This window comes from Chaetura pelagica, unplaced genomic scaffold (assembly GCF_000747805.2).
Source record: "Chaetura pelagica isolate M959 unplaced genomic scaffold, ChaPel_1.0 scaffold166, whole genome shotgun sequence".
In the NCBI taxonomy this organism is placed as follows: Eukaryota; Metazoa; Chordata; class Aves; order Apodiformes; family Apodidae; genus Chaetura; species Chaetura pelagica.
The window spans coordinates 3,886,671-3,899,181 of record NW_009953758.1 but is presented as its reverse complement, the minus strand read 5'-3'; the positions used below and the strand labels follow the sequence as shown (position 1 = coordinate 3,899,181).

Sequence of the window (12,511 nt, the reverse complement as noted above, 5' to 3'; positions counted from 1 at the left end):
TTGGAAAGGTGAGCCAATGCTCCTGCCACTGGCTTTAGTAAGGGAGCTATAAAGGAGCAGCCAGGCTCAGGACAGCCTGGAGAGCAGTTTTGTGCTTTTCAGCGGGGGAGAGCACAGAGCTGGTAGGCAGGAGGCACGTTGCCTGTCCCACTCAGTGTCGGCGTTATGTTGAGCTCCTCGGGGTTGATGACAGGCTTCAAGGTAAAGTTCTGCAAGATGGTGGCTATGAGCAGGAATATCTCCATGCGTGCTAGGCCCTCTCCAGGGCATATTCGCTTCCCTGGAGGTGAAAACAGCAAACAGCAGTCAGCAGGTGTTGTCAAGTAGACCAGAGTTTGTACTAAGCAGATGTGTTGCGCAGCTTTGTTTACCAGATGCAGCTGCGGGAGTGAGACAACTGTCAGGATTACAAAGGGCTTTGCAAAAGAAGAGTTTGCTGGAGAAAGACCCATGGCAGTGTGGTTGGGTGTGTGAAGAAAGAACAGGAGCAGGAGAGATCTTAAACATGGAGGAGGCATCGAAGGAGGCAAGATGAGAGAGAACAAGGTGATGTAGAGCACAGGTGAGAAAACAAAGGATTGGGGCTATTGGTAGGTGAGTAGTTGCATGTAGCCTGAGCAGTACTTAAGAGGTGCTGGGGAAAAGTGGAGATACCCAGAAAGAAAGGTTGGTTAAGGATGACTTTGGTGATTGTCTAGGAAGATGACAGGTATTTTAGGAAGAGTTAGTGGGTCCCATTCATGTAATTATATCAGAAACTCCTAGTAGGTGATTTGAGAAGCTACCAGGCCTGAACAAGATGGAAGATGCAGCTAGGAAAGGGAGCAGCAAGGAGTTATTCAGAGAGCTGTGAGCCCCAAGAAAGCACCAGAGGGACCACACTGGGTAGAAGGAGTGTGTTTTTTTGAGAAAGGCAGGGTGGTGTCCAGAGGAGGAGGTAAACAGAGAGAGGAAGAGAGAGAGCGCGTGTGTTTTACCTGCTGAGAAGGGCATGAAGAAGTCACTCTTCTTAAAGGTGCCATTCTTATTCAAGAAATGTTCAGGGTTGAACTCATTTGGGTTTGGAAACTCTTTACCATCATGGAGGACAGAACTGAGGACAGGAAAGATTGTGGTGCCCTAAGGTAACAAAAGGAGAAGAGCAGAACAGGAAGGGGAGGTAAGTTAAATCACTTAATCCCACTGCCTGCCAAATTAATACTGAGCTTCCCAGCACAGCTCTACCAGTGCCTTTGGTTTCCCTTTGGGGACCCTTCCTTTGGGGAAGCAGCTAGATGCCACAGTAAGGGCAGTTGTTGAGTGCTCTTCCTGAATGTGCCATCTCACTTTCAGACCATTGATCCTCACCTTGCTCTGGTCACCTGGAGACACCCCACCTAATTCTTCCTCTTTCTTAGTGTTTCAAAATAATAAACTTGTGGACATGTTTCTTCTTTTCTGCAAGCTCCAAAAAAGCACACAAGGTTGTGGAAATGAAGCTCTCTTCCCCTCTGCTGACCAATTTCTCCTGCCACAATTCTCTTCCTTCCCTCTTCCTGACTAGCCATTGATATAGAGGTGGGATAAATAATCCAGCAGTGACAGCACAAGAGCTGGAAGAGCTTTGCTGGAAGATGAACTGTTTCTGGGTCCTGCCTTTGCATTTAATGTAGACCACTAAAAATCAAAATGTCAACAACCCAACAGTGCTGCTGTTCCCTTGCTGTAGATGGTCACCCAGAATATCAACAAGCATTGCTGCAGCAGGCCAGGACAGGCATGGGTTGATCTAGGCCTCTGGCAGTGGCCAGCAGTGTGTGTGTAAAATGTGTGTAAGAACAGGGCAAGCAGGTTTTGTTTATTCCCTTGAATGCAAACATTGTCTAAAGCACTTTGAGGCTCAGGGGCTTTCTGTGCTCAATAACCACTGACTGACTTTGCTGCCCAGCATTTGCACAGGCTCTCCTGGATGATGGTGAGCAGTTCCACAGCTCTACTGGTTCTTATGTGAGAAGTCACTGCCCTGTTGTTTTGGGTTTTTTTTTGTGATGAACCCACTGTGTTTCTTCAGACAGGTGAAGCTGCAGAGCAAGTTAGAGAAGGTTTGCTGAGCTACTGTTACAGTCTAGGCCTATGGAGTGTGCAACAAGTGAGTTGCAAGAGCCTGAGGATAAAACCTTCAGGAAGGGCTAGGTAACAACGAGGTCAGAATTTCTGACCTTCTGGCTCAGACTATTCTGACTCTCAGAATTTCTAGCTTCTGGCTTGTAACTGACAATGTAGGAGTGAATGTGCTGCCACCTTGTTGAACTTCAGAGAGCTTGCCCACTAACCTTGGGAATGACATACTCTCTGAAGTAGATGTCTTTTGTCACAGCATGAGGGACACTCAGAGGGATGAGGGATATGAAGCGCTGGATTTCATGGACCACGGCATCTGTGTAGGGCATCTGGGTCCGGTCAGCCACACAAGGCTTTCGTGATCGTCCTACTACCCGGTCGATCTCTTCTTGAACTTTCTCTGTCATGAGAGGTACAAACAAAAAATGGGTAAATAAAACCAAACCTACCTAAACAGGTTGCCCTAAGCTGTCCACAAATTGCATATGACAGGAACATTGATGTTGGCTTTGGTGCTGACTAGAACACACTAGACTGCAGCCCATGCAGGTCCTCCTAGTGACTTAGTTAACAGGAGTACTGGGAGATGAAGCTGTGGATGACAAGTGCAAGGACTTTGCCTATTTGAGTAAAACATGAGAAGAAAAGCTGGAAGAAAGGCAGAGATCACAGACAGTACCTTGTATCTTCGGGTATTTGAGAAGTAGCAGAAGCCCATATCTTACGGTGGTGCTAGTTGTCTCAGTCCCGGCAATGAACAAATCAAAGGCACTGGTTATCAGGTTCTTCATGTGGAAAGTGGAATTGGGGTTCTCTTTCTCCTAGGGAAAAGGCTGGGTTATTTGTCAGTCTGAAATGAGAAAAGTGGCTTTTTCTGGTGTCATCCTGGGCCTTCCTTTTAACCTAGAGCTGTTGCATTTCTCTGCTAAGGTGGAGCAGCCAGCTGGGACATTGCAATGCAGTATTTGCAGTAAGCTCAACCCCAGAGTAAACTTCTTTCAAGCTGTGCACTGAGTGGTACCTAGCTGCCTCTTTGCCCTTGCTGTGCCAACTGCTTTTCAGTGAAAGATCTGTAAGATCAGACTGCAAACGTGCTGTGTTCCAGTGAGAGGAGGTGAAGGTCTTGCAGTCAGAACAGGTGCAGGTAGTGGGTCAGTGAATGTGCAGACCCAGAACTGTAAGCTCTATCACAAGCAGTATTTGGGGTTTTGTTGTTATCTTCCCACCACACAGCCCAGCTGCCCAGGAGGGGGTTATCCCACTGTCTCTGTTACTTAGAAGAGGAAGGAACTTAGTGTAGGTGTGTTGGGGGATGAGCTGGGGCTGTATCCTGTTTCCTTACCTCCTGTATTTTGCTGAGGAAGCAGTCTATGAAATCTTGAGGGGAGCTGAGATCCAGGGTGGCTTGGTGCATCTTCACCTCCTCTGACACAAAGGCTTTTAGAGCATCAAATTCTGCAAATATTTTGTTGTGTGGGCCAGGAAGTAAATCCAGGATCTTTGGGAACATCTGGTAGAGCTGGAAGGAAAGAAACATGGCCATTGCCTCATCCTTTGATATCAGCAAAAAGCCTAGAATGGCCACAATCCTCTCAGCTGAGCCAAGCAGCAGAGCTAGGAGGCTGGGCAGCCTGACAGGGCAGTAGGAACTTGTTTAGTGGTAGTAAGAACCTTAGTGGTGGAAAAGAAGGGTGTTCAGGGCTAGGGGGAAGCTGCATTTAGCTGGCAAAGCGAACTCCACTGCTGAGGGTGATTCTTGCTCTTGGACAAATTCCATCCTGTGGAGCAGAGCATTGATGGGGTCCTAGTTAGAAGACTGAAATGGGACTTCATTGAGAGGAAGGCCTCCTGCTCCACTGAAATAATATTGCCACTGTGAAATGACTGCTAAATGTACCTGTCCCCAGTGGGAGTTCATCATCTCAAAGATGTTGTTCATGTTGTTCATCAGGGACAGGAAGTTCTTGTCTTTATAGTCATATCGTTTCCCAAAGACAATGCAGCATATGACATTGGAGACAGCACAGCTCAGCATGAAGGTTGGATCAAAAGGTGTTCCTGTAATTTCAGAAAAGTTACAAACCATAAAAAACCCCATCCAAAACTATGGCTACTTATGAGTTTCGTGGGTAACCTGAGCTGTGATTGTTAGTGGAAATACCAGATCACAGTCTCTAAGTGACACAGGAGGGTCCTCCAAAAAGAACAGTACATGATCACAGAATTATTTCCTGCTTTGTAATGAGGGGTAGCTGGTGTGTGGGCCAAACACAGGGGAACCTCAGTTCTATGCTAAAGACATGGGCTCTATTAATACAGTCCCTTTTTTTTTTTCCTTCCCCCCCCCAAACAGATGCTGTATTAAAAAGGGACTGTACCCTTTGTTTTGTTGATCTCTTCCAGCAAGTACTCAGTTTCCTCCTGGATCCTCTCTTCAATGCTTCTCTTCCCCATTCCAAAGTTGCGCAGAGTGCTGAGTGTAAACCGCCGGACTTGTAACCACTCGATGTTGTTGCTAAAAACAATCCCTGCAGAGGAAGAAGGAAGAGGGGAGACCTGATTTGCGTGTGTTGGGTGTGAGATGAACAGAGGCTCATGGTGATGGTGAATCCTATCCCTGTGAAAGCACTGAAATGCTGGTGTCTTAGATTACTGTGGTTCGGAGACAAGCTCTGGAGGGCCCGTAATCCAGCTGCCTGCTTTTGGCTTTCTCCACCATATACCCAACCTCCTTGTGAACAAATCATCGCTTCTATCTGCACATAATTTCCCTTGCTGCAACTGGTGGCTGTTGCCACTTGATCTTTCTCTGCCCATCACTGAGTTCAGCCCAGCTCCATTTCTCTGCCACCCTCTTTGAGTGGTGGATGCCAGCAATTACTGCCCATTTTGCCTTCCTTTCCCAGGTGGAACCCACCCACTTCCTGCAGTCTTCCCTCATATATGTGTGTGTTCCAAGCATATCCTCAGCCCTTCCCTTCTCTTCAGAAGGAACTTGGAACAAACATACCTAGTCCATTGTTAGCCCTATCTCCTATGGGCATGTGTCCTCTGGCAGCAAACTCGTCTGCACGATCAATCAAGGCTTCTTTCACAACATCATATCCATGCAGCACCACCACTGGCTCAGAGCCCAGGTGCACTGTGAACACTGGCCCATGCTCTTCACTGAGCTGCAATAGATAAGGAGGACGAGTTGAAAAGCAGCCTTGCTGCTGCATCCCCCTGCAGGCAGTGCAGCCTCACTGATCAGCAACATGAAGATTTGCTCCTCTCATGATAAAAGCAGGTGTGGAGAGGGTTCCCAACTATCAAGGTCTGAACAAATATAGCAACAGCAATGAGGAGAAGCAGCTGAGATCCCCGTGACTTTTCTGCTCCTTTGGGATTGCCAGTCATCAAGCTATGGCCACAGGTTGTCCCCATGCACAAGTTCCAAACTTTTCTCACCTTCAGAGAAAGTATGAGAGACGAAGAAAGTGGCCTTACCTTCTCGAGGGTTTTGGCCAAGTTCTTTGGTTTCACCTGCAGCACATTACCTAGGATGGGAAGGGGAGCTGGTCCTGGAGGCATCTTCCCCTTTCCAGACTTCACTCTCCATGTTGCAAAGGAGAGCAGGCAAGCTATGCAAACCAGTAAAACAACAGCTCCCAGGAGCTCCATTTGCTTTGGCAGCTCAGGAGGCAGTAACTCTAGCTACAAGAGCTCAAGTTTATATACTGAAGGGCTGTGTTAGATATGTTAGCTCAAGAGCAAATTTTGGATCACGTGGCTGAGTTAAGCAATGTTGCTAGTCAATGATTTGTTAGGCTGCCTTGTGTTATGAAATAAGGACTTCCCTTGGTATCAATTGGTCATTGAAGACACACCTGATCTCAGACAACTGCAAAAGCCAACTAATGCCAAGAGAAGTTAGGAAATTCTAATGTGATTATAAAATGAAACAAGGGGGGTTTTTTCAACTGGAGTTCATTGTTAAAGGGTGTGCTCTTCAACTCAGGTGCTACCAGAAACTCATTGTCATGAGAGCATTTCCCAAGTACTTTAATGCCATCTGAATTTTCTGTTCTTTGGTGTTGATTGTACAAGCTCTCAGTGAGGTGGACCATCCTTGGTTGTTCCTGAAGTCTTCCTGATATTATCAGTGGAGTTCGAACCACATGTGATGTGCCAAAGAACATACTGACGTGTTCTCCTCAGCGCACAGCAATTGCCTCGGCCTCTGACCCTAGGGATGTCTGGCCTAACAAGAGAGGAAAGTATAAAATACCCATGTAACAAGGGCAGAAACTTCTCCAGACATCACAATAGACAAGAAAGGACATGCTGGGAGAGGTAAAATAAAGACATAAGAAAAGGGGATTAGACCTTGGAACCCTGACCTCTTCAAGGTCTTCTAGAGGAGAGAAAGAGTGAAAGAAGCAGGTAGAGAAGGGAGCAATCAATAATTTGAGAGGGTCTCTGGGGAGTGGCTTCCCAAGATGAGACAGAATTGCAGTTGTCAGAAGCTGGGTATACATTAGTGCAACCTGGCTACTAATCTTTGCGCTTGCAATGACCGCAAAAAGCCCCCCAAGTCTAGAGCTGGAAGCTGGCATGTGCAAGTTCCTGTTTTGTTGGTGTCTGAATCTGCTAGGAGGAACTGCTTCCCTGGAAGGGCCAGAAGTGCTCTGAAAGGCTGCAGGGAATGTCTGGCATGTTGCAAGGACTTTGAAAAGAGCTGGAGGCTTCTTGCCCAAGATTACTTCAGGGGCTGTGTACCTACAAGATCTCAACAGCAGGCAGAAAGAACCCTCAGGGCTGTGGCACCGGCACTGCCTGTGCTCAGCTTGCTCAGTCTGGCCATATCCCTCTGTCTCTCCTGAGCTGTGACACTTCCACGGGCAGATAGATCTCATCCAACTGGGCAGAGGATGTTGTGAGAATAGGTGATGTGGGACTTGACAAAAATTAGTGGGGAGCTTGTGTGAACTGGGTGTTTGGTTGGAGTGTGCTGGGTTTGCTGTGCAACAGGGTGTTGCTGCGAGCTTCCCCTTCACTAAGAGGGGCTATTAAGGTCTTTGCTTTCAAAACTTTTGTAGCTTCCCTAAGAGTCATTAAGTCTCTATGCTCTCTCCCATAGGTGTAACAATTTCCTAGTTGTTCTTTTCAAATCTCCTTTCACTTCTTAAAGACCTGTAATTGATACTTTGATGGAAAAACTTATTTGCCAACAAGTTTGGGCTAGTTGCTCAACTGATGACCTGAACTCCTGCATCAGCTCAGATATTGCCAGGGCAGTTCATGGACGTTTATGTAGCTCTAGTAACTTCCACCTGGTGAAAGTGGAGTTCACAGGAGTTTGCACCGTGACATGAAGTCTCTGCCATTGGTGTTCATGGATTTACAGCCTTTCCTGTAAAGTTCCACCATTCCTGGAGAAAAGGGTTCACTTCTTAACTCTGTCTCACAGTTTACAACATATTTTGGGCAAAACCCCTGGAACTAGGAATATTTTTGAATTTTTTTTCATTTTTATCATGATAAAATCATTATATTCCAAATATTCCCAGCACCCTGGCAGACACACTGGATATTTATAAGGGAGGAAAACCCTTAAGTCTAGTCCCTCAGAGCTTCCCCTGTGGGAAAATCATGGGCCTTTTCACATCACAGTAGTGTCCAAGTATTCACTCCTGTTTGCAGATACAAAGAGTAGGCAGAGCTGGTCTGCCTCCTCCATCCATGTCAAAGTACAAGAGGGCCAGGCTGAAAATCCCTCCTCTCCATTTTCCCTGGGAAGTTTGGTTTTAAGTTCATTGGAGGCATGTATTAGGGATCTTCAAATAAAAGGCTACTGGTGTTGTAGCTTTGGTTCTTTTTACTAAAATAAAGCTCAGGCTTGAAGAAAACCTGTCATCACTGTGTAGAATCCCCTGCAGGTTTGCTGCCTTGCACCTTCCCTTTTTGGACCTCAGTTCAGAGGGTGGTACAGCAACATGCCACTCTTGCCCACTGTGCAGCCAGTACCTCTCATCCCCGGGACATGTGCTACAGGTATCCCTGCCACCTGCAAAGGTTGTTCAGCTTCTGTTGAAGAGTGTTTTGACTGAGTCACTCCTCCACTTACTGCCATTTTGCAGTACGTAGGGGGCAGGGCACAGGCTGGACACAGCAATCGTGTTGGAGACAGGCCCGCAAGGCGCAGAGCACTTCGTACTCCTCTTTCCACCACTTGTTGACGATGATGTTTAATACATCCTTTTCCTCCCACAGGTCTCCAGAGAGCTTTCTACAGCCAAGGCAGCTCCTATACTGCCACTATGCCTGCCTCAGTCTCCAAGACTCAAAATTGCTCAAAGGAGAGGATTTTCCTGATGGACATGCCAGGAAGAGTTTAGCTTGCCAGGGTCATGATCACCTCCAGCTAGTGACATACAGACATATTTTCCTGGCCTACCTTCAGCCTCTGCATGTCCTGTTTGTGGTGCTCTTGGGTGCTAACTAGATTGGTGCTTATAGGTCAGTCATTGTAATGTATGAGAACTTTCAAATGGATGAGGCAGATTTTTGAGGAAGAGGCCTGCCTGTTTCCTCTCAGCCAAGGCTGTTTTCCACTGCCTATGACAACTTCTTCCAAAAAAAAAGCATTTCATTTCCATAAATTTCAGGTTTATTTCACTTGCATCCTATCTCTACATCTGCCAACATGACTGTCAAGTATATGTGTAGAAATTAGAAATGGATGCTTACCTGAAACTGTTCTAATCATGGGCATTGCTTGAACCTACAGCACTCCAAGTGTGATGACCTGTGGGTCATTCTTCACGTACCTGTGGGCATTTTTCTGGCATTTTGTTGGCATAGAAAAAGTATTTGTAGGTTAAAGTGTAATTAAAACTCTCTGTATAGCTCCAAAGTACTTTGTTTGTTTGTCATTATTTACACAGTTATCAGCAGGTAATGCACTAAAATGAAGCATTCAGCAGTCGTAGACTGGCTGTGAGATTTGGGCAAGCTGACTTGGCACAATGCTCAGCTTCTGCAGAGGTGAAGTCTCCCTCCCTACCAAAGTCCAGGTATTTTCCCAGGGAGCCTCTCCACTGTGGCTGCTCAGTGCTGAGACAGGTGCTGGACAAGCACATATGGTCCCAAAGTGCTGCTCACACAGCAGCCACACAGGCAGCCTGATAAGATCCATTTGTTTCAGTCCCTGCTGTGCAGCTGAAAGGTCTTGTGATTTGTGGAACAGGCCTCATGGTTGATGCATGAAATAAGCAGTGTGCAGAGCAGGCACAGTGCTCTTCCTCACCCAGCTGGCTGGCTGGGACAGTGGCATCCTGTACAAAGACATGCTGTAGGCTAAGGCAGAAGAGCAGAAGAAAGACCTCCTTTGGTCTCAACTACTACCCATGCCTATTGATGAGGGCTGGCTGGAGGGGCAAGTGTGCTGCAATGGTGCTGTACAGATGTCTGGGAGCTGGAGGGGCTGCTGAGAACAGAAGTGTGGGTGGCTACCAACAGAAGTGCATTATTAAGGGTCAAGATTAGAAATCCTACTCATCTCATCCACACCATGCTGTAATGTGTGTGATCATAGAATCATGGTAGTAAGATTAAAAGAGACCTCCAAGATCATAGAGTCCAACCATAATCCAGCTACCACAACCACCAAACTATATCCTGAAGTGTCACATCTAAATGTTTCTTGAACACCTCCAGGGATGGCGACTCCTTCATCCTCCTGGGCAGCCCATTACAATGCCTCACCACTCTTTAAGCAAATAATTTTTTCCTAATATTCAACTTAAACCTCCCCTGGCACAACTTAAACCAAATTCCTCTCATCCTATTGCTAGTTACTTGGGAGAAGAGACCAACACCAGCCTCTCTACAACCTCCCTTCAGGTAGTTGTAGAGAGCAGTAAGATCTCCCCTAAACCTTCTCTTCTTCAGAGTAAACAACCCCAGTTCCCTCAGCCTCTCCTGGATTTAACTCCATTTATCACAACTTTTAGGGCCCAGCCATTTTTAATCCACTGAAGAGTCCACCTGTCTATGCCATGGGCTGCTAGTTTCTCAAGGAGAATGCTGTGGGAAATGGTGTCAAAGGCAAGGCAGACAACATCCACAGCCTTCCCCTCATCCAATAGGCAGGTCATCTGGTCATAGAAGGAAATCAGGCTGGTCAAGCAGGACCTGCCTTTCATGAATCCATGCTGGCTGGGCCTGATCTCACCATTTTCCTGCACTTGCCAGATGAGCACACCCAAGATGAACTGCTCCATAATCTTTCCTGATACTGAGGTCAGGCTGCAGGCCTGTAGTTCTCCAGATCCTCCTTTCTGTAGATGGATGTCACATTGGCAAGCCTCCAGACTGGCACCTCCCCTGTTAACCAGGACTGCTGATAGATGATGAAGAGCAGCTTGGCAAGCTCCTCTGCCAGCTCCTTCAGTGCTCTTGGGTGACTCCCATCTGGCCCCACAGACTTGTGAGTGCACAGGTGGCATAACAGGTTGTTAACTGCTTCCTTCTGGATTATGGGGAGCTGCTATTGCTCTCCATCCCTATCAGGAGGTTGATTACCCCGAGGATAATGGGTCTGACTGTGAAAACTGAGGCAAAGAAGGCATTCAGTACCTCAGCCTGTTCCTCACCCTTGCTAGCAATGTTTCCCCCTGCATCCAATAAAGGATGGACATTCTCCTTGACTATCTTTTTGTTGTTAATCTATTTGTAAAAACCTTTTTTGTTATCCCTCACACCAGTGGACACGTTGAGTTCTAGTTGTGCTTTTGCCCTTCTGATGTTTCCTCTGCATGACCTAGCTAGATCCCTGTACTCTTCTTGAATTGCCTGCCCCTTTTACCCAAGGTGGTAAACTCTGGTCCCAAAGAAATCAGATTACAAAAGAACTGGCAATGCCAATGCTCCCACTGGAAAATGTAGGGCACAGGAAGGCATGCACAAACTGTGTGTTCATCATGTGTTACGTGTAAAGTCCCATTCCGTTGCATGAATACAGAAATGTCTGTATGGAAAGATGGACAGTCAGGCTTGGGTGGGTTCTGTAGCTTGATGTGTGGCTAGGGAGAAGGCTCTACACAAGACACTGTAGAGTGTCTGGTAGAGCTTTCTCTGGGATTACCTGTGCCCTTACCTGTGCTTCAAGCCTGTCTTAGAGGCTCACTTGTCAGATTATGGGGGTAGGGGTCCCACAGAGCATACGGTCTAGCCACCTGTTAGCCAGGCCTGGGACAGTCCTGCTGCTGTCCCTGCATAACCACACTGCAAGTGGAGCTGTAGCCCACAGTCAGGAATGTTTAAAGGGGAATCACCTCCTTTTAGGTGTGCAAAGCCTCCTGAGCTCCATAGTTTTCCACAGACACCATATGGACTGCTATTCTTGTGTTTATATATCAGTCCCCTATATCTGGCATTTGAAGCAGTTGCACCTTTAAAAGAGCAACATAACATTGTCCCTCAGCTTCTTTCACTCCTGTCACTTAATGAGCAATTAGAACAGCAGGCAGGTGCATGGGGAAAAGCAGGCAGATTTCTTGGGTGGGCCAGCAGTGCAAAGAACTCAGGGAGAAAAAAGAGTGAAGATTCCTCTGGGACTGCAGTAAATGGCATAGATGAGCTCCTCTCAGCCAATGATATGAATTCAGACCCATCCCAACATGAGCTCAGCTCCTTGCCTGTAGCTTTCTTCTAAGGGTTCAAGCAGATTCTGATGGGTTCAGGGGCAGGTGAGGGCAATGAAAGGTGTTAAACTTCTGGGTTGCATCCACCTGGACATTTCAGAAATTCTTGATCACAGCTGGTTCCACAGTTTAAAAGGGCTAGGCTAAGAGCAGCTACTTCATGGTTCTTAGCAAGAGAGCAGGATGTCTAATACAGAGCAGCTTAGGACTGCATTTGGAGCTGTGATCTCCTGGGGATTTTTTGCTTTGGTTGTAGGGGCTCAGGGTAGTATTTTTTCTGACCCCAGACTGCTGGTTTGTGGCCAAGAAAGCCTGCAGCTTACCTTGCCTCCTGGCTGGGAAGGGAATGCTTCCTTTGTGCTGATTACTTGGGGTAAGTGGTGTGGTGTCAAGAGGCTTTCTTATTGTTCTATCTTTGCACAGCACAGAGGCGTATCTGGAATGAAGGGAAAGGGGCAGGTTTTGATGTGAAGTGTTGCCTAACAGTTTCATTGCATCTTGTGTAACCAAAGAGCTGTTTATATTACTAAGCAGTCAAGGGTTTTGGTGGAGTTCTGTGCCTGGATCTAGATATGGTCTTGGCTGCTGGATTGCCTCACCTTCCCCTGCTGGCACATTCTCTAGTACAGGCTAGGGTCTTGTTTACTACAGAAAGGTAAGATAGTAGTGGACCTCATCTTCAGTGTGGGATACTGAAGACCCTGCTGCTCTCTCCTCTTTCC

General features: G+C 46.9%; 2 protein-coding genes across 3 annotated transcripts in view; one reads left to right on the top strand and one right to left on the bottom strand.

Annotated features, from left to right (window-relative positions):
• Window positions 1–5,778, bottom strand: LOC104391477 (cytochrome P450 2C20-like). 2 transcript variants are annotated; one of them, XM_010000787.1, is made up of 9 exons: window positions 5,590–5,778; window positions 5,111–5,273; window positions 4,479–4,628; window positions 3,998–4,158; window positions 3,443–3,619; window positions 2,780–2,921; window positions 2,313–2,500; window positions 978–1,119; window positions 1–280 (listed from the first exon to the last, which is right to left on the bottom strand). In XM_010000787.1, exons 1-9 carry the CDS (start codon window positions 5,761–5,763, stop codon window positions 99–101), a joined length of 1,479 nt encoding a protein of 492 aa, XP_009999089.1. In that variant the 5' UTR covers window positions 5,764–5,778; the 3' UTR covers window positions 1–98. The 2 variants fall into 2 exon arrangements, with proteins under 2 accessions (XP_009999089.1, XP_009999090.1); XM_010000788.1 differs by lacking the exon at window positions 3,443–3,619 and having other exon boundaries at window positions 99–280; window positions 5,590–5,763.
• Window positions 5,779–11,972: 6,194 nt separating this feature from the next.
• LOC104391500 (zona pellucida sperm-binding protein 4-like) overlaps window positions 11,973–12,511 on the top strand; it is a 14,642-nt gene continuing 14,103 nt past the window's right edge. The window contains exon 1 of the mRNA XM_010000814.1: window positions 11,973–12,162. Coding sequence (XP_009999116.1) covers window positions 11,973–12,162 — 190 coding nt within the window. The remainder of the gene's footprint in view (window positions 12,163–12,511) is intronic.